The sequence below is a fragment of the Eumetopias jubatus genome, unplaced genomic scaffold (assembly GCF_037043125.1).
Source record: "Eumetopias jubatus isolate StellerSeaLion01/CBP00866 unplaced genomic scaffold, mEumJub1_p1.0 scaffold_1, whole genome shotgun sequence".
Lineage (NCBI taxonomy): Eukaryota > Metazoa > Chordata > Mammalia > Carnivora > Otariidae > Eumetopias > Eumetopias jubatus.
In genome coordinates, this window is record NW_028274807.1 from 45093259 (window position 1) to 45119581 (window position 26323).

The window sequence follows — 26323 nt, forward strand, 5'->3', positions numbered from 1 at the left end:
CATTTTTACCTTACATAATGACTGGAAAGAGGGCTCTTCCATTCTTTCCCAAATCAATCCAAGTTGCCCAGCAGACAAACAAGTGAGAACAAGAAAACTGAGTTATCTAATTGCCTTTAGCACATTCTTCTTTTTTATGTCATGTTCTGTACTGCGGCATTCAAAATGCCTTTTGAGGCCTTCTAAATCACTTCTCACTGTTTGTATTTATCTGTCGAAGAAGCTGTACCATTTTAAAATGAGCTAGCTTTTTGTCATTTTTCTCCCTCTCATCCTGCTTAAATGTCCACAGGGATGATAGATTTCAAATTGAATTAAACAAAAACATGTAAAGATACCCAGTTAATACCCATGGAGATTTTTTTTTTTAAGATTTTACTTATTTACTTGAGAGAGAGTGAGAGAGTGCACGCTGAGTTGGGGGTGGAGGAAGAAGCAGAGGGAGAGGGACAAGCAGACTCTGAGCTGAGCACAGAGCAAGCCCGACAAAGGGCTCAATGCCATGACCCTGAGATCATGACCCGAGATGAAATCAAGAGTCAGACACTCAACCGCCCTACCCCCCCATGGAGATTTTTTTTTCTAAAGTTTTGTACCTTTACAATGGCTGTTTGCTTGATTCAGCAGTATGTTTAAGCATTGTAAAAGTATATCATTTATGATCATACCCTTGAGGTAAGATAAATTTAATGAGTTTTCATTAAAATACACAAACTTCTGCACATGAGACTATGTCTCTGTCATCATTTTTGTGCAATGCTCTTACTGCTTAAGATGAAGGGAGAAATACTTCACTGGAAAGGAAGGTGAAAAGTGAGTACATAAGAGATTGATGGGGTAATTGTACCTTTACATTGATCAGTGATCTGTGCCTTTAAGGCACAAGGACTTACATACCAGAAGAGAAATGGAGCCATTCCTACTTGGTCCATGAGTGTGAAGATAGTTGAAGGAGTCTTATATGCACCCTTACCTTAAGACTTCCAGTAGCTTATACTGTGGAAATTGAGGCATCAGGACAGGTGAAAAATAGCAAAGCTCAGTTTGGAAAACAAAAACAATTAGAAAAATACCTTTTGTTAATATTCAGAAGAGAAGCAGTGTAGAAAACCTCACTTGAAGCTAGATGTATGCACCTCCATTACCCCCACCCCCACCACCACCAAAATAAGGTATGTAACACATGAATTAGTCAAGCTATTAAGTATGTGGAATTTGGAAATTCTTCTCATGTTTTAAAAGGAGATAGAAATGACCTCTATTACACTTTTTGTTAATCAATTAGAATTATTTAATCAAGAATTTTGTTTAACAGAACATGCCCAAACATACATATAGCCAATCTAAGTCATTAATACCTATTACTAGAGATGAGAGAGAATTAAAAGTATAGTCAAATTTCATGTTCTAGGAAAAAGCTAAATGCCTTAAGCAGTAAGTAGCATGATTTTTCCATATATATGCTAACTTATCTAAATCACCCATAATTGTTAACTAAACAGAGGAATGTTGACTTTTATTTGCATTTCTTTTCTCCCTAAAAATAGTTGAGGCGATCTAAAACACATATATAAAACGTTTACTAAATTAGAACTAGTAGAAATTTCGATCCATAAAAACAAGAGGGAACAGAATCTCATTTTGAGGATTTATTACTAGAGGTACATGCACCACATGTACATCATCTCTGCCTCTGAGATTTCTGGAAGCAGCCAGGAAATAGAGAAGTCCTCATGCTTTTATGATACGAAGCACAAATGTAGGAAAGACAGATGAGGAATTTGAGGTTAATGGCCTCAGGCAGAGTTTTTTCAACAAATGTTTTTTTAATGTGGTCTTTTGTGACCACAACCTTTGAGAGAAGCAGACCCAAGGTAAAGTGTCATTGATGGAAGGAGATTTCCATGCTGGGAATGAAATGAGGGAGGAAGGTTACTTAATATGATCCCATGCATACAGACTTCAAAAGAGCTAATATACCTGGGAAGTGAATGAAAAAGAATCACTCTTAAAGTTAATTTTCTAAAAATTTTTTCTTTGGTCAGAAACTAAAAATCAGAAGACCCTAAGGCCCTTTGATTGCAGGTATCAAATATACCATGAGCTAGGTTAAGCAAAAAGAGATTTAAGAAGGTCCCAGACAGGGCCACCATGGAAACATGGGGAGTAAACATGTCTAGGCTTCAAAAAGAACTGAAACAAGAAATTAGAAAGCTCTCGAAATAAAAGGTGACTAGTCTTTTTTTTGGTCCACACCAAAACAGAAACAGCCACTCGTTTCTGTTTCTCTCTCCTAGAACTAGTTTTACCTGTGTATATGTTCAGTTAGGAAAATATATCTATCTGCTTCATGGCTTGCAGATTCACATCTCCCATTCATTCCAACAAAAACCACCAAACTGACCATGAATCCTAATTCCAAATTCCTGGAAAAGCGATCGTGTTTGGGCGCAATATGAATCAGGTCTCCATCCCTAATCCAATTCATGTGAGTAGGGACCAGGGACAGAGAGAACAATTTTGCAAGACCCTGCTGTGGAGGCAAGGGCAGTTTTCAGAGACAGGGCTGAACAGATACCTCAGAGGAAACTTAGAATTTTGAGGTTAGTCTTTAAAGAGAGCTTAGAATGTGATTTCTCTATTTTCATGCTGATAGATGGTACAAATACTTTAAAAATAAAGTGAAGAAATACAGAAATCTTTCCACTGCTAAAGGCAAGACATCCAACCAATATTTTTGCCCATCCTTCCATTTGCAATGAAATGGGCTGGAAGCAAAGCAAAGATTGTCTTTACGAAGCACAGTTGAATCTGCTCCAACAATTAGGCATACTCTAGATTGAAAGCCCAGAGTTCCACACCACTGGATACTATGAAAAAAAGATGATTCTGGCCTGGAAATGTTCAAAGCAGGTGTTCTAAGTCATCAAAAAGAAACCCAAGGATTAATGTTCCCATGGAAAACATGATATTGAACTGTATAGTTTTGCAGCATGCTTTCTAGGATAAGCTGTGGAAAAAGTATGCTTGTACAAAATGGAATAGGTTGTCTTGTTTTGTAGAGTTTTGATCAATCGCTTTTTGTGTGCCAAAGAAAATGATTTTAGTTTTGATAAAATTGATGACGTGCAATCCCTTCTGGCAGCAGTTGGATGGCAGAATTATTTGTATCCAGAAATCAGTTCTAGTTGTTGGAAACTAAACCCATATCATCAGCGTATAGGAAGAGGCATATCTTTCTAACAAGATGACACATGCCCAGTTTGTCTATAATCATTACCATATTAGGAAGATATTAGTGTAAAAGATGAATAAATAAAACACAATACTGTTTTATATAACATGAAATTGTGAATGGGTATGTCAGGAAATTTTTCCTCCTTAGTTTATTTCTTCAGGGGTATTTACCCCACATTTTCAGAATCACAATACTAAGCCCCACTTTTGAGTTAACTTGATCCCTTGGGCAATGAAGCCAAAATTTAGTGAAAGTTCAAGAGGCAAAGCAAACAATCTTATTTTCTTGAAAAAAATAGCAGTAAGTTGTAGGGTAATTTTGTGCCTAAAACCCTTTCACTTCTAATACAAAACATTTAACTTGGAGACTTCACACATAGTTCAAGGGGAAGCATAACATAAATAATAGAGGGAACATTAAGAAAATTGAGGGAGCCATAGTTTTATGGGACAACAAGGTTGGCTTTCTTTGAATCTCTCCAGACTTGACTGCAGTGATCAGTTAGAGGTTGATGTAAATAGTTGGCTGTTACTCAGAACAGCTTTCAAACAGTTTCAAACAATGATCCAAAAACTTCCTTTAGATCTTATTCACTTTTAGGGGATAATCAAATGAGTTTTGGCATAGGGAATAGTAGGTCCCTATTAGATGCCAGTGATCTAAATTATTTGGAGCACTGTGCTTGGGTCCAGTAAGCTAAGAGAAATTGCCCTCCACCACCAACATTGTTGGTTTTGGTGCTTCTGTAAAGGCCTCCACTGAAGCCATGTAAGAGACAACCATAGCCTCAAATCTGTGTTATCATTAACTGTGAAGATAGGGTAAGATCTAATTCTTTGTTTAGCTCCAGATTTGGTGGCAGTGAGTTTATAATTAGTTGAGTTTAAATTGGGCAAATTCTTCCACGATCTGATTTTAACATGCTGTCTAGCTAAAGTTGCCAGAAATGTCTATTCATTTGTTTTTATTTTTGGTCTGTTTGTTTTTACATCCATGTAGTTTTTATTAAATCAATACATGAGGTCCATTAAACATAGGATAGACAGGACTAATTTCCCCCCAACCAATCAGTCAATTAAAGAAAAAGAAAATGGGGTTTTTCCAAGCAGAAGATTTGGTATTCTTTGTATAAAAAAAAGGTTGTTTTATAAAAGTAACCCCCACATACCCAATTTTGCTTTACCTTTCCAATCTCATCCATCCAGTTATTGAGGCAAATGGACTCAGAGGGCTGTGTTCAACATAGAAAAAAAATTTTTTAAATAGTAAATGGGGATTAAAAACATCTAACTCAAATAACATAATAATAAGACATTATTAGTAGCTAATTAGGAAATATAAAGACCACTTATCCTCCCTTCCCCTCATTATAGGATATGCACGTGGACAAATACAACCAAATTTTCTCCTCTTTGTTTCATTTTATTAAGTAGGACTCTCATTTTCAAGTGACAAAATCCCCACTGGTTTGATGAAAAGTGGGACTTTATTACCTTATGTAATAAAAAAGTCAAAGAGTAGTGTGAGATTCAGGCCAAATCCAAGCTCTCCAAACATGGCCTCAATACTTTCTCAATCTCAGTTCTGCTTTTTTTTTTTTTTCTCAATTGGATTTATCTTCTGGCAGTTTCTTCCCATATATTTGCAAGAGTTTATATCTCCAGTAAAAATTGCAATTTTGAGTAAACTCACATCTCTATCTACTCCACTCCTGAGAAAGACATAAGCATGCTAACTGATGTTGCTAAATTTTCATGATCCATTCTCTCCACCTTCCTATTCTTGTTCCTATTTTGCCTCAAAGTGTATGTAAAACACTCCAAGAAGATGTGCTGTTTCATGTCTCCATATCTATGTAATGTCATCTCTTCACATTAGAATGTCCCAATAGCTACTCATCACTTTGGGTTACTTGCAAATTTCTTCTGATCCTTTCAGAGTTGGCTTAAGAATCACCTCCTTTTAAAGCCTTCCTTCCCCTCTTTCTATCGAGATTATCACACTCCTACTCTTCCCTCAGGACCCTCACACATGCCTCCATTTTAGCAACAGTTTGACTATATTACACTTAAGTTTTGAGAATCGCCCTCGCTGAAGAGAAACTGCTATGAGGATAGGAAACCAGACTTTATTAAGCTTTCTTTGTCTCTCCAGTCCCTTTATCACAGTGTTTAGCACATTCTAAATGATTAATATTTTTTTTGTTTTTGATGAATGAGAATTCACCCAAGAAATTTTCTGGAACTTTTTCTAAATAATCAATGTGTGCTTTTGTTTATTTATTTATTTATTTATTTATTTTCTAAGTGTTTTTTTTTTTATTTAAATTCATTAGCCAACATATAATATATCATTAGTTTCAGATGTAGAGTTCAATAATTCATCAGTTGCATATAACATGCAGTACTCATATCACATGCCCTCCTTAATGCCCATCACCCAATCATCCCATGCCCCTACCTACCTCCCCTCCAGCAACCCTCAGATTTTTGTTTTTGTTTGTTTGTTTTTTTTTAGATTTTATTTATTTATTTGACAGAGAGAGACACAGCGAGAGAGGGAACACAAGCAGGGGGAGTGGGAGAGAGAGAAGCAGGCTTCCTGGCTAGCAGGGAGCCTGATGCGGGGCTCGATCCCAGGACCCCGAGATCATGACCTGAGCCGAAGGCAGTCGCTTAACCAACTGAGCCACCCAGGCGCCCCTGGCAACCCTCAGTTTAATCTGTGCTTTTAATCAGGATTATTTTCTTTACATATTTTTCTATGAAAACCATATTCTAGATAAACCTTTGAGTTTATAAGCCTTATAATATTCGTGATCTCTAATGACTATACATTTAATTACAAAGCTATTTACCTCAAGCCACACTGTTATATAGAGAAGCTATAACCTCAAGTGCATATATCTGCCTACCAAAGGCAAATACTCACTATTAATATCATGGTACATGTTAAATAGTCTTTTGAAATTGAACATCATTGGTTCCAGGGAATTTGTGAGATTTGTAAGGAAATTCTATTCTACACTGGATCTTAAAAAAAAAAAAAAGATGAAATATGCATGTATAAAGGCGTAAGTATTTCAGTTGCAAAATATGTTATCAAAGATCTATCTCAACTGCAAGTAACAATATGAAATATAGACAATTACAAATTAAATCCTTGACATTTAAAATGTTAACAGTACTTCCAGGTGTTTAAATGCCTCAAGCACTTTTCTTTGTTCTTTGTCACATGACGCCTGCCTGTCAAGGCATCCTGACCATTTATTAATGCACACAAGAATCTTTAAAACAAAACAAAATGTGTTTCATCATGCTGCACTACCTGCCTCTGCTTCTGCCTCTCCATCAAGATGTACCAAACTCACATTTTCCAATTACCCCTGTGTCATTCGGCATTTTTATCTGACAAGTAAATTAAGGTCATCAAGAAGAGTGAATCTTGAAATCTTCTCTGTCCCAGTGTAGCCAGTGTGATGTACTGAATTGCATTGTTTCTGGAAAACTGGCAGACCAGAGGAGGAAAGCACAGCAGTGAAATCACTTTCTGAAAAAGTATAATCCCAGCTAAGTGTCTCTACTTCAATAGATATGATCCAGGAGCCTTTTTTTCCATCCAGCTGAGAATTTAGTAACTGGTTTCCTTGAGCGAAACAGAGAACCTCTTGCTTCTGCCTCTCTCTCATCTTAGAAGTATTTTTCCTTTTGGCAAATGGCATCAAATATTGCATGAAAGTAAAAGAAAGATGCTAATATAATACCATTGCCAATACTCTTCCTCTAAATATTTACTTCATTCAAAGCTTAAGCAAGGGTATTTGAAAAAAATCTTAACTCACACTATTTTCTATTAATTTATTTCTGAACATATTAAATACCAAAATACAAATGTATAAGGGTTCGTTTGTATAACTAGAACATTTTTAGGCAGAAGCATTACCAAATACATTTTATATGAACACTCTTCCTTAGCCAGGGACATTTATTTAATCCTTATATCTAGAATGTGTTCTTTATCACTTCTTCATGAATGTTTATTAATTCCTAGATTGTGTAAGGCACTCTACTAATCCCATGGGATATAGAGAATTGAAAGATACTATATCTGCCCTCAAGAAGCATATAGTATAGTTAAAATGAGCCAAAACCCCTGAAATCCTCAGAAATTGAATCTTTTTGGACAGTTGAAGTTTTCAAACAAAAGTTTGGCCTTAAAAGTACTATTTTTATTATTTTTAAATATTTTGCAGAGACATATTTTTCTAATCATGCATCCACAGACTCTTGCCCTTTTAAATAAAATACACTGGACATAAGTCAGCCTGTTGTAATTGACCTTGTATGGTCATGTTAATGTTTTGAGTTATAATATAGTGAGTCCTTCTATGCTCCCTGAATTTTACAGGGATGTTTGATCTTAAATTCCTGACTCCTGAGTAGTGCATATTTTGGAATCTTACACCAGATTTTCAGTTTTCCCAGTTCTTCTGGTGGTCAGCCTAGCAGTGTGCTCTTCCATTCCATTCCTTCTCTTTACATATCTCACCCCGGCCGCCATTTACTTCATTTACTGTTACTCTACTGTTTTGTAAACTTGGAAATCAATAAACACATCTGGAGTAAGAGTGTGAGGCATCAAAGCTGTTGTATGGAGTAAACTATGCATTCTTTACTATGTGAATATCTATCAAATGTCTCTTCAGAGGCTCTTTTTGTCCATCTTGTTATTGTTCCACTGCATTCCACATAGATGAAGTTGCCAACTTGCTGAATTCAAAGACATGTGATGAGTATCTGAATAGCTATGGAAACAGGAGAGAATGGGGATCAATCTAAGAAATACTTAAAACGTAAGAATGACAGGCTTGATGATCAACCTGAAGGCAAAGGAGAATTGTGGGAGGGCTGAGTCCAAGGTTTTAGGCCTGGACATCTCTAAGAATGGTGTCCCCGCTGCGGTGGGATGGTTTTACCCTCTAGGCACTGGAGAAGCCTCTGAATATTTTTAAATATTATTTTGAAGAATAATTATGTGGCCACATAATGTGAGATGGACTGGGAAGAAATACTGTAGAAAGCCAATTGAATAGAAAAACCAGGAGAGATGATGGACTCTGAAAAACAAACTGAGATTTCTGGAGGGGAGGAGGGTGGGGGGATGGGTTAGCCTGGTGATGGGTATTGAGGAGGGCACGTTCTGCATGGAGCACTGAGTGTTATGAACAAACAATGAATCTTGGAACAGTACACCAAAACAAATTATGTAATATATGGTGATTAACATAACAATAAAAAAATTTAAAAAAAAGAAAAACATAAATGTAGCCTAATCATGTGAAGCTGAGGCCTGAAATGAGGCTGTGCCAGTGGTAATAAACACAAGATAATGTAAGACATGATAAAGATTTGATTCTGGACATGAAGTTACAGGGAAAGGTAGAATCAAAGATGACTGCACATTTCAAGTCCAGGTAGCCAAGAGAATAACAGCATCATCTACAAAATCACAAGATTATGTTTATCTAGGAGAAATATATCCTCAGCTTTCATTCATATGTCATACTTATATGTCTATATAACCATATAGTATTCAGGTTCAGATTAGTCTCCATTATATATTGCTAAATCTTTATATATGTACCTCATTTCATAAGGTTAAACTAATCCTGATTACAGTATATGACCTAAGAGGGGAATTTTTTTTTCCTGAAAATAAAAAAAAGAATGCTAAGGATTTCCTGCATGGTCTGTCAATAAACCTTAAGATTAATTTACTGGATACTGTCAATCCATTATATTGCTGAGATTTCTGCTGTGCTTTAAAAAATCATTTTGGTGAAATGATGAGATAATATCATTTGCAATTTTGACATTTCATCAAGAATTGGGAGTCATAAATAAAACATGTAAATATGAAACAATATATACCACCATTTATTTCCCTGGGCAGCATTTTGAGAAAACTTTACTCAAAAAAAAAAAAAAAAAAATCATGTAACTGCTGTCTTCAATAACTTTAAAAAGATTTTCATAACAGAAAAGAGTTAACTTTAAAAGCTATTCCACAGAAAATGACACAGCATACAAATAACAGATTTTACTTTGAAATGTAAATATAAACTAGAATAATCTTGATTACAGAGAGACAAAATCATGTCTCAGTAGAAGAAAATTCTTTGGTTAAAAATAGCCAAATTGCTTTTCTCTCATACTTTCCTAAAGACATGAAATTTATTTTTTTAAATCTATTTTTTAGAAGTATTTGGATTCCAAGTAAAGAACCTCACTTTTTTTTTTCTCTTTAAATAGAAACAACTAAAGTAAATCTCACTTATAATGGCAATCTGACTAATGCCAAGCATTGGCTAGGTACTAAGCTCTTGTTCAGGAACAATTTTGCATCTGTTTTTGGATAATTGCTTCCTCTTAAGGAAGTGTGCCTCTTTCCAAACCATACAATGAAATAATGATTTTAATATACTTGTATTTTTCCAAGACTACAACCTCATTCCATTAAGCAAAGGGACATTTCCAATCAACTAGTCACAAATAAATTTCATTTCTTACCTGGATGTCATTGCTTCTTTTTAAGGCCAGGTTTGCTCTCTAGGGTGTTACTTCAGTAAATGATATACATCTTCTCCTATAAAACTAATTAGAAATAATCCTTTTAGGATTGAAAAATGACTCGATGGTACTAACAGACAAGTTTTCACACATGACAGGGTAATTTGTAGCTATACTGTACTTTTCTGGAATCTATTTGGTAGATGATTTTATGGTTTCTTTGTCTAAGTGTCTACTTAAATTAATCAGGTCCTTGAGGCCTCTAGCCAAGAAACAAGTCCCCCTCTTTCTCCTCCTTTTTTTTCCTCCTCTTCTTCTTCCTCCTTCTCTTAACACATGTAGTTGATCCTTGAACAACACAGGTTTGAACTGTGCAGGTCCACTTCCACAGAGATTTGATTTGATTTTAATGTTTTTAATTTTATTTTCCCCCCGCAAAAAGTTTTATTGTTTTCACTTGGTCCAAGACTTGGGACAAGGCTCCAGAGTGGTTAAAACGCTGCATAGTTGCTGTAGGGGGAGGATCAGGCAGAAGCCCTGACATCCGGGCCCCTGGGCTCCAGAGGCTCCCAGCTGCGCATGAGCCTTTTAAAGAGATACTTGCCCAGCCCAGCCTGGAAGCCAGCCAGCTTGTGGAGGTTAGTCAGGTGGTTGCCATCTTCTTGATGAGTTTTACCTCCTCATCCAGGAAGGGGTTCTATGGGAAGTCACAGAGACGGGGGGGGGGGGGGTCTGTGAGGCAGAACCCAGGGCACGCAGATCCCAAACAGCCTGGCTCAGGTTCTTCCCGGGACCATGGCGGCTTCTATGGTGTCCCGGATTTTAACCCGTTCATCTTGGGACAGTTTCTGCACGTCCTGGAAGAGGGTGCGACCATCCCTGCTGGTTTTGCATCTTCAAGAGCCCCTCAGCACCATCCCACTTCTCCTAAAACACCTCACAGAAGCAGGGGCCCACACCCTCCAGAGCCACATTATCGAGGTGGAAATAGGAGCCCAGAGAGAGGTAGGTGCAGGAGGAGGCCTGCAGACACATGTTGACCAGGCGGTTGGCAGCAGCCTCCCCCTCAGTGGAATAATTCTGAGTTGCTCAGCAAGAAGGAAATAAGCTCAGAAACTGGTGTTGGCTGGTCCCAGAGGGAGATGATGGCTGAGATTATGATTCCAAAGGTTGTGACTGGAAAAGAGTTTGGAGGGTGGCCCAAGGCTGGAAGAAGGGATGTCCTGGGTGTGTTCTGTCCAAACATTGTTGATAATACATATAACACATACAATATGTGCTGACTCATTGCTAGTGGCTGCTTATTCTTTATCCAGAGCAACCCCTATGTATCCCTTTTGTAACAGTCTTTACACTTGTAATTATTTGTTCATTGTCTATCTTTCCCATGAACTGTAAATCCAGGAGGGCAGTAATGGTCTTTTTTGTTCATCACTGAATCTCCAGTGTTTATCTCAGTGTCTGCCATGTAATAGGTGCTCAGAAAACATTTGTTGAATGAACTAATGCATTCTTAACCTTAGATTCACATTTCTAAGCTTAATCAACTTAACTTGTAAATGTAGAAGTCTGTATTTCCTAGCAGCTCCTGCCTTCTGGGAAGTATTATCTCCAAGCATACAGAATAATTGGATTCTTCTGGTTAAAATTATGTTGGGTAGATTTACTTCACATACATATAGCTACTTTCAGGGTAAATCTTTACATATCTCAAGTGGAAGGTGAGGATATGGATTACCCTAGATTAATCTGACTTTTTTTTTAATAGAATCACCCAATGCAAACCATCATTCAGTCCATTCCCTCAAATATTTATTGAGCTACTACTCTGTATCAGGCCTTATAGGCTGAATACTGTATTAGTTTCCTAGAGCTGCTCTCATAATGACACACACAACAGAAATCTATTCTCTCACAGTTATGGGTGTCAGAAACATACCCCCTCCTAAGGCTCTAGGAGAGAATCCTTCCTTGCCTCTTCTAGGTCCCGGTGGCTCCAGGCATTCCTTGCCTTGTGGCTGCTTAACTCCACAGTCTCTGCCTCTGTCTTCACATGAACTTCTCTTCTTTGTCTTCTCTTTTGTTTCCTTGTCATTGGATTTGGGTCCACCCAGCTAACACGGGATGACTGATACCCTTAACATACTTGCACCTACAAATTCTCTCTCTCTCTCTCTTTTTCTATAGGGGCAGGGAGAGGGGCAGTGGAGATGTCATCATTCAACTTACTACAGCTACAATAGTGAATAATAAAATCCCTGCCCTCATGGAATTAGTAGTCTAATGGGAAAAAAAAAAAGATTACAAAAGAAGTGATTTCAATAAAACATGATAGAAATTTATTGGTAGAGGTAGTACAAGGGTCTGTGGGAACATGAGTCTGGGGACCTAATCAAATCTAAACAGTCAGAGAAAAGCTTCCCAAATGATGTGATGTTCATGTAGGAGGAGTGACTAGGAATTGACCATGAAAGAGAGTTTGGCACTCTCTTTCAAGCAACTGGATGAAATTCAGCATAGTTAGAGAATGATAAGGTATTAATCTGGAGATACATAATTACAGCCATTTGTAGAGAGCCTTGTGAACAAAGTTAAGGATTATAGCCTTCATCCTGAGATAGTCAGAGCTTGTGATGGGCCAACACCAGTATGATAAGAAGGCAGAAATTATCCCCATTAAGGACCAAGAACAGCCCCACAGATCATGAGTGTCCCTCTTACTTTCATATGGCAAATCTTGTTCTTCCCAAAATTTGTAGCCTTTATGGATACCGCAGTATCTATCATAATAAAATTGCTCTGAAAGGTTGTGACAAAGATATTTAATTCAACATTCTCATTTTACAAACCTGACATCAGGGTCAAGCAAAGTGTATTGAGGACCCACAAAAGCACTGGATTTAGCCATTTGTTCTGTTAGTGAAAATGGTCATGTAAAACACTGGCAACAGCATGGGCCTGGAGCCTGGCAAATCAGGGTTGGATTGCCAGATTCCCTGTGTACAAGAAGTGTGACCTTAGACAAATACTATAACCACTTAAACTAGGAATAATAGTAGTACATACCTATTAAGACCATTGTGCAGAGTAATTTGATGCTGAATTTGAAGTACTAAGCATAGTGCTCGAGGATAGTTTAGTACGAAACAAATAGTGGCTACTGTTGATGATGATGTTCCTAATATTTTCATAATCACCCCAGCCCCATAATCTATGGCATTTTACTCCCAGTATAATAGTTCATCACCTTATATGCTCTTATTTTCAAATGACTTACATATTTAAATATAGTTGAGCCTTAAACAACATGAGGGTTAGGGACACCCCCCCACTGCCCCATGTAGTCAAATATCCATGTACACCTTTTGACTCCCCAAAAACTTAACTACTAATAGCCTACTGTTGACCAGAAGCCTTACCAATAACATAAATAGTCCATTAACACATATTTTTTATTATATACTGTATTCTTAAAGTAAGCTAGAGAAAATAAAATACTCAGAAAATCATAATAGAAAATACACTTACAATACCATACTGTATTGTAAAAAAAAATGCACATATAAGTAGACCCATGAAGTTCAGAGTTGTGTTGTGGGGTCAACTATACGTTAATCTCCAAAGAAGAGTGTTTAGGATTTCTGGTTCAGAAATTTAGAAACAATTATACAAGCATATGCATTTTTCAAAGTGTCACAATTTAATATTTTGTTATTCAATTAAAATTTTAATTGAAGCAAAGTTCATTAATAATGTGATTACAAGTGTGAAAAAGAAGATATATTAGTAAAACTGGCAGTTTGCTAAGTAATTATTTAAGTTAAACAACACAGTGTTCTATAACAAAGTAATCTCATTTTCAAAAGACCCAATTACATAATCTTCTCCTCCATCTGAACTTTGAATATATGGTCCCAATAAATTATTTGCTATCTGTTTATTGTGAAAATATAGGCTCCAGTTTTAAAACTCTTGAACTATATTATATAGTTTACAAATACAGCAGTTTTGCTCAATGTTTTCTTTTTAAATGCCATCTTCTTTATCTTCAAAAAGTTAATGTTTTTTTCTGTAACATCTATTCCTTATAATTTGTTATTCAATGATTTTCAGTGTGAAAATGTCACATTTTAGAGCACACATTAACTTTCACAATATCAGTGCTATTGAAGATTAGGAAATTCATTGAGGACCTAGTAAAAAATCTTCAGCACATTATTTATTGGATAAGATGCAACTCTTTAACTTGTATCTGCACAGATTATGAGCTAAAAGAAATAGATGCCTGAATATATCTTAATTAAATCATAGTGAATGAAATCTAATTCCAAGGTTTAATAAATTTCTTACTGAAAACTGAACATAAATGATTTTTTATTTTATTTACAGTTAGATTTCTCAAAAAGCCTCTTAAATGCTGTGATTGGTTTCTTACTCAATAATACCTTTTAATGTTCAGATATTTTCTAGTAGATAGGTCATTTTTATTGAAGAAGTTTATTACTCTGCATATAAATTTGCACATAGTATACTGCATACTTGATTCCCAGAAAAAGACCTACTTCTGTGAATGTCTTAAAGCACCCAAGTTTAATAAATTGTTATGTTAGAGAATTAAATGTTTTTCAGTTATATTCTTTCTTTGGTTCAGTTTTCTGGGTATAAATAATTTGATTAATAAATTTTTATAGTAATCAAAATAAAAATCAAGCTTTATTCTAGTTAAAGGATTTTTAGGGACTGATTGGCTCCATATTTTAGAATACTGATAATTAACTGAATTATTACTTCAAGGTATAGCCTAAGGAGAAATGAAACATAAATCTGAAGATTGAATTCTGGTGATGGTGGTATGTGAAGTTGGGCAAGTTCTGTACCTTCTCTGGGCTTCAGTTTTCTTGCCTCTGTTCCTAAGCAATTGTTCATATCCCATTCAATAAAAAATATATCTGATTAAAACTTCAGTAATACACAAAATAGGAAGTGCTAATGAATTAATTGAACTAATATTTTTTAAAAGATTCCTGGGAAGTAGTGAAACATGCATCCAATACAGTTTTAGATACAGTTTTGTCAATGAGGGAAATAGTATGTTGTTACCATATGTTATCTAGTCTTATCTTCAAAAAAGGAAGATTTCAAATGTAATTTTTTAAATTACTGCTAGACGTCTAAGAACTTACTATGTACACCCTTGTGCTGTAGAATGCGAATTCTTAACTTTAGTATTTGAATTAAGCTCCATGAAATATAAAAAAGCTCATTCTTCAGCTAATTATGCAGTAGTCTTTCCACTTTGTGGAAATAGATACCAAAACAGTGGGTAAAGCCTAGTGTGTTGATTAAAGTGTTTAAGGAAAGAAGTCAGCAATTATATAAACAAAATCCTTTAAGTCCATCTGCTGATTTAAATTTGCAACAAATACTTAATCCTAAAATGTGGGATACTAAGAATCCATCTATTCTATTGGTATTTTTGTGAAAAAGAAGAAAGGGTGATGTTGCGGGTTATGACCTCAACCTTGGGCCTTTATTTTACGTTTGCATCCTGTGTGCCAAATAAAGCCAAACACAGTAGGGATTTTTGGTGTCCATTACCATATTTTCAAGCACAGACTAAGTTGTAAAATAGTTTTGGTAGTGAAATGTCACCCAGGGAAAATTTAATATTGTATTTGTGTTTCAGCTTCTGACATGGCGGCCGAGCAGGGACAGATTCTCGTGATAGCCACCGCGGCTGTTGGGGGGTTTACTCTCCTCGTCATTCTTACTTTGTTCTTCTTAATCACTGGGAGGTAACTACAGCATACCAGATTATTACCAATATTTGTGAATAACCATTCTCCGATATACTTTGTATTCATATGCTTTTCAACGTAACAAACCATATTTGAGAGAAAAAGGGATCAGGGCAGATTCTGCTCTGACTGAAATTTGTATGATAACAGAACCACCTGGCTAGTTCTCTGTATCAGTAGGCTTCTGAATCTGAAAGCAGCTAGGGACTTGATAAAAACACTTTGAAAGCTATGAATGATAAATTCTTACTCGATAAGTTACTTCTGAGTTTTTCCTTTGTTACATTCAAATTATCCCATGAAAGGGATTTTTCCTGGGGAAAAAAATAATTCAACAGAGAATTTATATAAAAGCTCTTTATAAACTTAGTGTTATAGAATGTATTATATTTATTCATTAAATAGTGAAAGGATCTATATTAGAATTATATTAATTGGTTTTATAAACCCGGTATTTCTCTACTTTAGTGTAATAAGGATGAAAATTTAGAGTAACAATAAATTTAACATAGCAAAAGACCTAGACTGGAATTCTGACTAGCTGGTCAAAGTGCTTCACCCATCTAAAACTTATATTTCTATTTTTGTACATATGGTATAACAATGAATTAAAACCATTTATTGATTTTTAGATATATTGGATTGTTACCATGAGCCAGGTACTGACAATACAGAGATGTGAGTAAAGATAATATGTATGAAATCACATAAAAGAACAAGTAGTATTTCTTATGTAAGCCTTGATATTAGGCCTCGACTCTTTGTCAGATATTGTCAATATATTAGATCATATTTTTATTCCTACAAGGGGAAAAATGATTCCTTCTAGATTATCAGTAGGGGCACAAAAGAATACCTCAAGAGTTTTCTTGATAATCTGAAAAACACACATACTGCAAAAAAAACAATGTCATGATTTAAAAGAGCAATTAAATGCCAGCCAAAAACTGTGCATCCATGATGACACCAGCCAGAGTATGCCATCTCAACTGGAAAATGTTGATATTTGATAACGAGCAGAAATAACAAAGAGCTACCTTCAGGGGCAATAGTTCAGTGAACTATAAACACCCTTTGTTTTGTTCATTTTAAAACTTGACTTACATATCAATATTTTATTAAAATTAATTTTAAAATTATAGAGGATGTGCATGCATGGAAATTTATTGTCTACAATTTTAGAGCAGGCTAAAGGTGCAGATCAATAAATTCACAAGTACTTAGAAGGCACTTGTCAAAGGTGGGTCCCTGCCTGACTGTAACTGCTACCTCTTGAAGGCGTCAGATGTAGTTGTAACAAACCCACTTTTACAGACCTTATCAAGGAACAGAGAAATACATGAATATCATAATGTGGTTGAGTTGAAATGGTGACTTCTTTATGAAATTAATTGTAAAAGGGACACATTTACCCATGTGTACTTAAAATTTTTCAGTATTAATAGACCTTGTATTGCTCTGGTAATAAATAGAGAGTATCTCAGAGTCTCCTGTGTTGGGAGGCTAATTACCTGATAGAAAAGTCATAGCTATAGTAATAAGAAAAAAGAAAAATATCTAATGCAAGAATGCAGGAAATACTGATAAATTAATCCTAATAGAAAGAACTAGTTTGGGCATGTCATGGTGCCACCACCAGATACTGTTGCCCAGCACTCCCCTATTTCTCTCTCCCTTTATACCTCATGCTAACCTCTGACAGTTCCTGCCATCATCACAGCTTTGGTACAACCATCTTTTATAGTGGGCAGGAAAACAGATTTTGGATTCTCTAAACCAACTAACCATCTGGTTGAAAACAAAATACTCAATAAAACACCCTACAAATACCAAACATGACCTACAAAATCCTTAATCACTAGCAAGGGAGAACTGGTTATAAAAAATACAACAACAACAACAACAGAAACAACCAAACAAAACCCTGTGTATCCTGGTGGACGTCTAAGCTTGTTTGCAAAACAAAAGAGAAAAATAACAGGTTAGAGTTCTTCTGATCCTATCTAGGATTGTCTTGCAAGAAGAGGGATTAAATACAGTCTTGGTGCATGGAAAGTCACAATGACAATTAGGTTAAAAAAATAAACCTCTAGCCTTTAGGCTAAATCAGCTTGCCCTAATGAACTTCAGAGATGCGCTCAAATGTTATCTTTATTTGGGATTTCTGAAGCAGAATTTGAATACCACTTAAAAAGATAATTCAATGATAAAGAAAATTTTGTACTAAATTATTTTCAGCTTTTACTTTCCATGTTTGCCAATTTATATGACATTAGAAATTAGTTTAATATTCTACATCCTGGGGAATACAATTTCAATTATACAGGATTAAAAAATAAGTTTTGAAGTATCCCTTAAGCACTTTGATAGGGGAGTATTCATTGGAAATTATTCTATAAAAACTGTAAGACATTTCTGAATAAATACTCAGTTTTCCATAGGGTTTGAGGATAAGTTCATATTGAAAGATTGGATTGTATACCACAGATGTATTCTGTTTAACCATTTGGAATTAGAAATTTGATGAACTGTCAAATCATATGGATGCTGATGAATTTATTCACGTTGAAGAAGTCATGCAAGATAAGCATTTCCTCTTTCTTAGAGCACCATCATCCCAAGAGAGAACAGAACATACCTCTACCAAATTTCTGACATTAAAAAAGAAATCATGCTCTTTAGCAATGAAACTAGAAGACAGTTGTCTAAATGCCTGAGCTTTTTGACTCAAAAACATGTTCTCATTTTGAGTTTTAATGCCTTTTACCAACTCACAGCTATTAGCAGTTATATAAGGAAGGACATGACGGTTATTTCTGATTATAGAATATTCTCTAAGATTCCTATCATTTGAATCAATCAATCCACTTGAGAGTATTTTATTCTTATCTAGGGTTAATTTTGTTGTATACAAAAAACCTTGTATGGAGTAAAATTTTCACATGTTATGTAAGGATTTTCTTAAAAAATGGTCTTTATGTTAAGAACTTTGCCTATGGGTGATAGGTATTTTAGTTGGTTTTGATTCTCATTCAGTTCTAAAAATAAGATTCTGTTTACCCTTTTAAAAGGTGCCAATGGTACATAAAGGCCAAAATGAAGTCAGAAGAGAAGAGAAGAAACCACTTACAGCAGAATGGGCATTGTAAGTACCGTGACTCTTCCATTGCTTTATATTGTTCCAGCCCTCCAGAGTTCATTTTAAACTTATATCCATTGAGTTGAAAAAACCTGAAAAAGTGTACTTCCAACCTTTCAGCATTAAGAGTTTTCATCTGGTTTCCAGGTTTGTTTGTGGAAATTGCACCTGCTTCTCATTAAATGATAGTACTTTTTCACTAATTCTACTTGCTGGAAAACACGAAGACTGAATATGCTAAAAATACAAGATGACTGCTTGTTTCTAGTTATTTACCATTCACAATGGCTCCTGAATGTGAGTTGGCTTTATTTAGTAGAGCATTAGCCATAGAAATATTAAGGAATTTTTATTCTGTCATTTAAACATATAACAAATCAATTTACAATTCATTAACACTAAAAAAGAAATCAGCTCTTTAACTTTTAGAATATGTATGAAATCCTTGAGCTGACTACAAGGTTATATTCATTTGTAGAATCTCTTCCCAAGTAAGCTATAATTACCACTATGGTTGGTTTGATAATTGCCACCCTCTCTTCCCCAACGCCCACTTCCACCTCTACCTCCACCTCCACCTCCAAATGGCACACTACTTTGTCAAGACAGTTTTTCTGTTGTGAGACTCTGAATTAACAAGAAAGGGGTGTTCTCTGATTAACCACAGTGTAGAGATAATATGTGAGGCACGTTGTATAACTCTATAAACTCATCTTTACTGGGCGCCTGGGTGGCTCAATTGGTTAAGCGACTGCCTTCGGCTCAGGTCATGATCCTGGAGTCCCAGGATCGAGTCCCGCATCGGGCTCCCTGCTCAGCAGGGAGTCTGCTTCTCCCTCTGACCCTCCCCCATCTCATGTACTCTCTCTCTCTCTCATTCTCATGCTCTCAAAATAAATAATAAATAAATCTTTAAAAAAAACTCATCTTTACTTCAAATGAGAAAAAGGAATAAGGGACTTTTCAATCTATAACATTCTCTGAAGGGGGCAGAAAGGATTGGAGTGAGGATATTATAAATTAGAGGGATGGTTTAGGGCTATTTCTAGGCTCACAAGATTCTTCAGTGTTCTACAGACTATCTGCATTAGAATGTTCCATCCTCACTCACCAAAGTTCTGACCAGAAGGTCCATGGTAGGGCCAAGACATATGCATTTTAAGCAAGGTCTCCCTAGTTGCTCCTTTTTTTAACAATACATTTGAGGCTCACTGCACTGGCAGAGAGCAGAAAGTTCAGACAGCCACTACCAGCCAGGGGATGAGCTGGAAATGCTATGAACAGTGGCAGAAAACCAGATCCAAACACCTGGACAGATGACACATGCTGAGCAACCTCAGGTTCACTGCAGGGCATTTAGTACATTTAGTAAATGCAGAGGAAAAAGATGCTCCTGAGGTATTTATTATCTGTTTTCCAACTAGCAGTTTAGCATAAACTAAACCAGATGGGCCCAGCAAGAAGCAGTGAAAATAACCTAAGGCAGCCACAGAAGTAAAAGAAAGATAACAAACCGATGTTTAAGAAGCCATGGATAAGTTAAATAAGTAACTAGACAGTTAAAATTGGAGCTAAGTTTTCTTTTTCTATACTACATATATTGTGTTTACAGAAAAAAAGTGATATTAACACCTTAAATCCCATTAGACACCACTAATCATCTAATAGTAGCCACTGGATTTGTGTTTAGATTTTTCAGTCTGAAACCACAACTCCCATTAAGTTATAAAGATATCATAAGAAATATGGACCAGAGGTAAAGATGATCTGATGATCTCTTTTCCTCCAATCTAAACTTTGGGAAGTCAAGAAAAGCACAGTATTTCAGAATCATTGTCAGGTCTATGTATGCCTACAATGCTTTACTGGCAATATTTTGGAAACTCCTAATATTCTCATGGGTGCATATCTGGTAGCAGGAGAGAGTAGGCAAAAAGTTATGAAAGAAGGCAACAGGCGTAGAACTCATGAAGCAAATTCTGCTAATAACAGGCATTTCATCATGTCCTCTAAACTCACTTGATCACTTTTTCTTTGCTTGCTTTTGAGATTTTCTTGCAAGAGCATGTTTCTAAGGAAACTTAACCAACACTTAACTCAGGGTATTGTATGGTTTTCAAAATCAAAAGCAACAAAACCAAATATCATCCATCCACTATGCCACGGATTTGTATTGATCTTTTAATCCCTACTAATTCAAATTTAATAAAGGTTTGCTGTGTGGTTATTACCTATAAAACCATACCTAAGGTATTTGGAAAGATATAAAGATGTATAAGAGATGATCTGTCCTCCAGGAGCTAGGAATCTAACCTGGAAAACAGAAACCAACCAGCAAAACCAAGGAATGTCCACAGGCAGTCTGTGACTTCTTCAGATACTGGGAGAAGTTGTGAATGAATATATAATCACACATTCAAGCTTTCTACCATCACTATTCATCATCCTAACTGCCGGTGGGCTGTGAGCCCTCCACGCCTTTCAAGGAGAGTAGCAGCTACACAGCCAGTGACCAGATTTGGGCCTTAGATTCCCACCCTTAACTTCGGCATAGACAGGGGGTCCTTTCCAGGACCATGTGCAGTCTGGCTATGAAAGCAACCACAAGAACAGGAAGGGCTGATGTCCATTGTCATTGTCCATGGATCTATTCTTTATTGCCTGAGAGTTTCTGAACTGAGGCATGAGTTTGGAAAACCCAGTGCCTAGTGCTAGTATGAAGGGTTCAGGAGGGACACCAGTAGGCTTTCTTATTTTGGGGGGAAGGCTTATGTCTTTTTCCCCCATGTCCTGAGTAGATCAGGTATGAAATATATGGGTTCTTAGTGAATAAGTGAGCTGATTAAACATTTTATAGAGATATCATAAATATGTTTTCTGGAATCTGTCAGCTCACTCTCTATTAAATCACCAGATCATTTTACATTAACAGGTAAATAAATTTTTGATTTTAAGTACTCAAAGCTTTAATGGGGGGGTGAGGAGGAGTGGGACAAAAAGAAAAGAGAATTAAATTTAAATAATTAACAAGAATGACTAAAGTAGTCAATCCTTGTTTTAAACATACACAAGATGTGTAATTACTAAAATATTTTAAACTAAATCAATCTTTTATTTTGTTGCAGTAGGTTTCCCAGGAATTAAAACTTACATAGATCCAGATACATATGAAGACCCATCCCTAGCAGTTCATGAATTTGCAAAGGAGATTGATCCCTCGAGAATTCGCATTGAGAGAGTCATTGGGGCAGGTAAACACAAAATCTGTACTTCTGAAGATAAGATTCTTTGATGGTTTTGTGACTGGTTTATCAACATTATATTTTAAATCTTAGTAGTTTTAGTCATTGAAAATTTTTAAGAAATGAGAAGTAAAATTTTCTTATATATGTCATTTTTTAAGTATTGTAGGCACATAAATTCATTTTCTAAGCAATGAGAGAATTCACAAATGTTATTTTTAAGTCCTGTACTTTTCTTTCAGTATAGAGATAACTTACAATGAAACGAGAGTGATGCAGGAATTTATTTTGAAGATGCAACTTCAGGAGTTTTTTATAAGTTATTATAGATTTACTCAGACCCCAACATTTATAGAAATATACTATAATTAGTATTCATAATGATGACCTTGAGGCTCTGCAAGATCCAGAAGTGTTCTGAAAATCATTGAGGATAAAATTAGCTTCAATATAATGTTTTACATCATTTCAGTGCTAATTAGTGATTTTTCCCTATGTAGAATGTTCAAACAGAACACTATTTTATTCAACTGTTCTGGATAAATACAAATTTATTGCGATTTAGCCCCCAACGGTTTACTCTGTACGTTACTTAGGGCAGAGGCTAAGCTGATGTAACAAAGAGACCCCAGAATATTTAGTCCTCTTTCAAATCCTTGACCTGAGGTATATAGTCCATGTTAGCAAAGGAGCTGTTATTCAGGAGGTCTTGAAAGGACCCAAGTTCCTTTTACTCTTTGCTCTGCCTTCCCTTAGTGTGTCATCCTCCTCTGAATGGTCAAAGCCTTCCAGCCTGTGGGAAGGAGAAGGAAAGAGTTCAGTCTTTTTTTTTTTTTTTTTTGGCTTCGTCTTGAAGGCAATAACATGGAAATTGCAAACATGTCTATTCACATCTCACTGGTCCAAATGCAATTACCTGGGCACCCAGAGAGAGAGTTTGATATATAATCTCTGACTGGGCAACCACGCATGCAGCTAAGAAGGGGAGGGAAAAAGTGTAAGTTGAAAAGGGAGACTGGATCCTGAACAGGGGAATTGGTCTCCCCTAGATACTGGATATCTGTGTAATCCTTTGGAGAGAACAGAACATACCAAAGCATGGCCATTCCAGCCAGGTTCATGTCTTTGCAAAGGCAAAAGAAGCAGCTGATTATCCTTTGTCTATTTCCAAAGCCCTTCTTCACCAGAGGACCAGCTGCAAAGTCTGCAGGGTCCAATGCAAATTGAAAATGTACCCATCACCCGGTGATGGGTATTAAGGAGGATGCGTGTTGGGATGAGCACTGGGTGTTATACACAACCAATGAATCATTGAACACTACAACAAAAACTTATGATGTACTGTATGCTGGCTAACTGAACATAAAAAAAAAAAAAAAAACACAACACAACAGTAAGGGTTCCAAAAAAAAAAAAAATGAAAATGTAGAGTCTCTTGTTAAAAGTTATTAAGAATTTCTGAAGCTTAGAGCTTTAAGCAAATGACAGGGTCCTTCTAAACTCAAGACTCTGAATGACTACTCCCATTAAGTGGACTCTATTCCCCAGATACACAGAAATCTAGCGCTATACAAGAATTCCAGAGACCTTTGGAGAGCGCCCTTCCTTATATCACTTTATTCCCTATGTACAGTGGATCATCTCATCTCCTGCAAGGCCAGATCTCCCTTTGAAAGCTGACACAAGGGGCCTATAGACTTAATCCTAATGCTCACAGCTGAAGAGGCTGTCATCAGAAAGATTAAGAACCTGGAATGAAACCAGATTCTCTATTCTCTTCTGTTGAACATAAAGCACATCAATGGGCATTAAAGGTATAATTGAAAGAGTGATTGCATTATATTCATTTAGTTTGGGGATTCATTTACTTAAGACAGTGGAGGAACAGAGGAGAGAGGAGGCCAAATAATTCCATTGCACCCTGCATTTGGCTTTCATCCTCTGGTCCCCAAGAAAAAGTGTTATGTCCTTTTATACTTCAGTGTTCAGTCCTCACGTAGATACAGTAGAAGCATTTTCCATTAGAGCCCTCTGTGCATAAATTAAATGCCAGTGTCTGAAATCACAATGTTGAGAAATAAAATCAAATATCTAAATGTTAACAAATAAATAAATAAGTTTTGTTTTTAGTTTGTAGGTTTTCTTCAACCAACATGTAAATTTTACCCTAAAAAAGTATAACATATTGCCAAAGCAAACAATAACTGTTAAAGAGACTCTTTTAATATCATATTCCCCCTACCCTGTCTAACCTTGAAGAAGTTATATTGGGACTCCTCTCATTTGGCAAAGACAGAATATCTAAACCTTGTAGTCAATCCTATACATCAGTATCTCCTTTTTATATTTATTCATCTTTGGTTATTTCAACTTTCAAACAATATGCTGTCTTTTTATTGCCCATCGTCAGAAAAATCATAAAATTGCTTTATGAGACAAAGTTGTAACATAACGTTCCTCTTTGCATTCCTGGCCAGTACTACTTTGTTAATTAACCCTGTTATGTCATGTTCCTAACTCTATTTGTAGGTGGCAAAAATTAGTGAATATGTGGACATTTCTCATAGCAACAGTGTGAAAAAAAGCACTGTTTGGTCAAACTAAAGAAGAACTAATAGAATTATGTTAACATCTATGATGTAGTTACACAACTGGTTACTTGCCTAACATTTTACTGTAAATATTTTCCTTAGGTTGTCTTATATCCTTTAGTTTTTTCCCACCTATTTAATTTTTTCTTCTCCAACTCCTACTGTCTCATCATCTGTGTGCATTAGGTATTCCCCTTGGAAATGTAAATTAAATGACTTAAGTGGCAGTGTAGACACTGGACAGAGGTGTGTTGGAGTGGGGGAGATGGGAGAGAGGCAAGATATCAGGTCTTAGTAATTGTCAGGGGAAAGATATTTAGGTCTGATTAAAGCACTGAGAGTAGAGAGTAGCCATAGAGAGGATACCTATGTGGAATCCACATAGAGGATATCTATGTGTAATAGGAACCCACAATTCACAATTACCGAGGAAAAATCAGTAAGACCCACATGGCTTTTGGTGAACAAATAGTTAAAAATGCTGTTCTGGGCTCTGTCCAGCGTAGTGAGATATTCCAACTTCATGCAGAGAGGAGCCTACAGTCAGGTTGTGGGCAGGCAGCAGGTAGAGTTAGTAGGCCTCTGGCTTCTGGGGTTCCTTTAGTGGGGTTAGACTATAGCTGAAAGAGAGAAAAAAAGCTGAGGGTTGATAAAGCCCGTGTTCCCTACAGGCTCATGCTTTTGATTCAGATCAGGTCTAGATAAGGGTGAGTGGTCCAATTTGAATAGTTCCCAAAGTTGACTTGAATTTAGAAATTAAGTTGAAACAGAGCTTTGGAGTCAAACAAAATAGTTGAGTAATGATACTGTGATTTAACAGTTGCATGATTTGGGCCAAATTTTGGGCTTCAGTTTCCTCATCTGTAAAATGGGCATATACTACCTACCTTCTGGAGCTGTTGTCAGGCTTAATTGACATATATATGTATAAACATCTGACATTCAGCACAAGGGATGCAACAAATCATCCTGACCTGTCGCCTCTAGTGTGTTTTATCGTCAAAGCCTTAATATAAATAGATACCTCCCTTGTGAAATTGAATTTTAACCTTTGGTAATGATAATGTTTGCCCTGGCTACTTCCCTTTGGAGATTCTTGAATTCTGATGATGATGATGATGATGATTAAAACTTTTTTATTCAGCACCTACTCAAGGCCTGTCCCTGTGTTAAGTGCTTTTCATATATTTTCTTGTAAAATTGTCATAATAATCCCATGAGGTAGATAGTATTATTCTCATTTATAGATGTAGAATGAGATGAAGAAAGAATGAGTGACTTGCTCAATATTTTAAGACTGGGTAGTAGAAGACCTGGGGTTTAAACCCAGCTGTAACTGACTCTCAAAATTATTTCTGAGGCCAAAGAAATAATGCTTCAAATAAATAAAGAGAAAGAACATTAAGCCTTTTTATGGTGGGGGTGGGGAGGCACTTTTATGTACAAGGCTGTTATTTGCTCCTGGCCAATGGGTCCTACTAGAATTCTTTTCCTTGTGTTTTGCTCTAAAGAACAAATGTCATTCTAATGCCAGTATTGTCAAATGCCATTTATTGCTTGTATTTACATTTCTAAAATGTGCCTGCTCCTTCTTAAATAAAGGTATGTCTTTCTAGAATATTAAAAGCCCTAATTTAACTAATGATAAGAGTATTCAGAATAAGTAAAGCATCTTTGAGCAATTGACTTATCAATGTAATTCAAATGAACTGTCTCAGAGAAAAATTAGCAAATCTCATGTTGATG

General features: G+C 36.1%; 1 protein-coding gene across 3 annotated transcripts in view; it reads left to right on the forward strand.

Annotated features, from left to right (window-relative positions):
- The window catches only part of EPHA6 (EPH receptor A6), an 819528-nt gene that overhangs the window by 565530 nt on the left and 227675 nt on the right, over positions 1–26323 (forward strand). For all 3 annotated transcript variants that reach the window (XM_088025312.1, XM_088025358.1, XM_028119182.1), the window contains 3 exons: positions 15494–15602; positions 18677–18750; positions 21870–21995. In XM_088025312.1, the coding sequence (XP_087881438.1) occupies positions 15494–15602; positions 18677–18750; positions 21870–21995 (309 nt within the window). The remainder of the gene's footprint in view (positions 1–15493; positions 15603–18676; positions 18751–21869; positions 21996–26323) is intronic.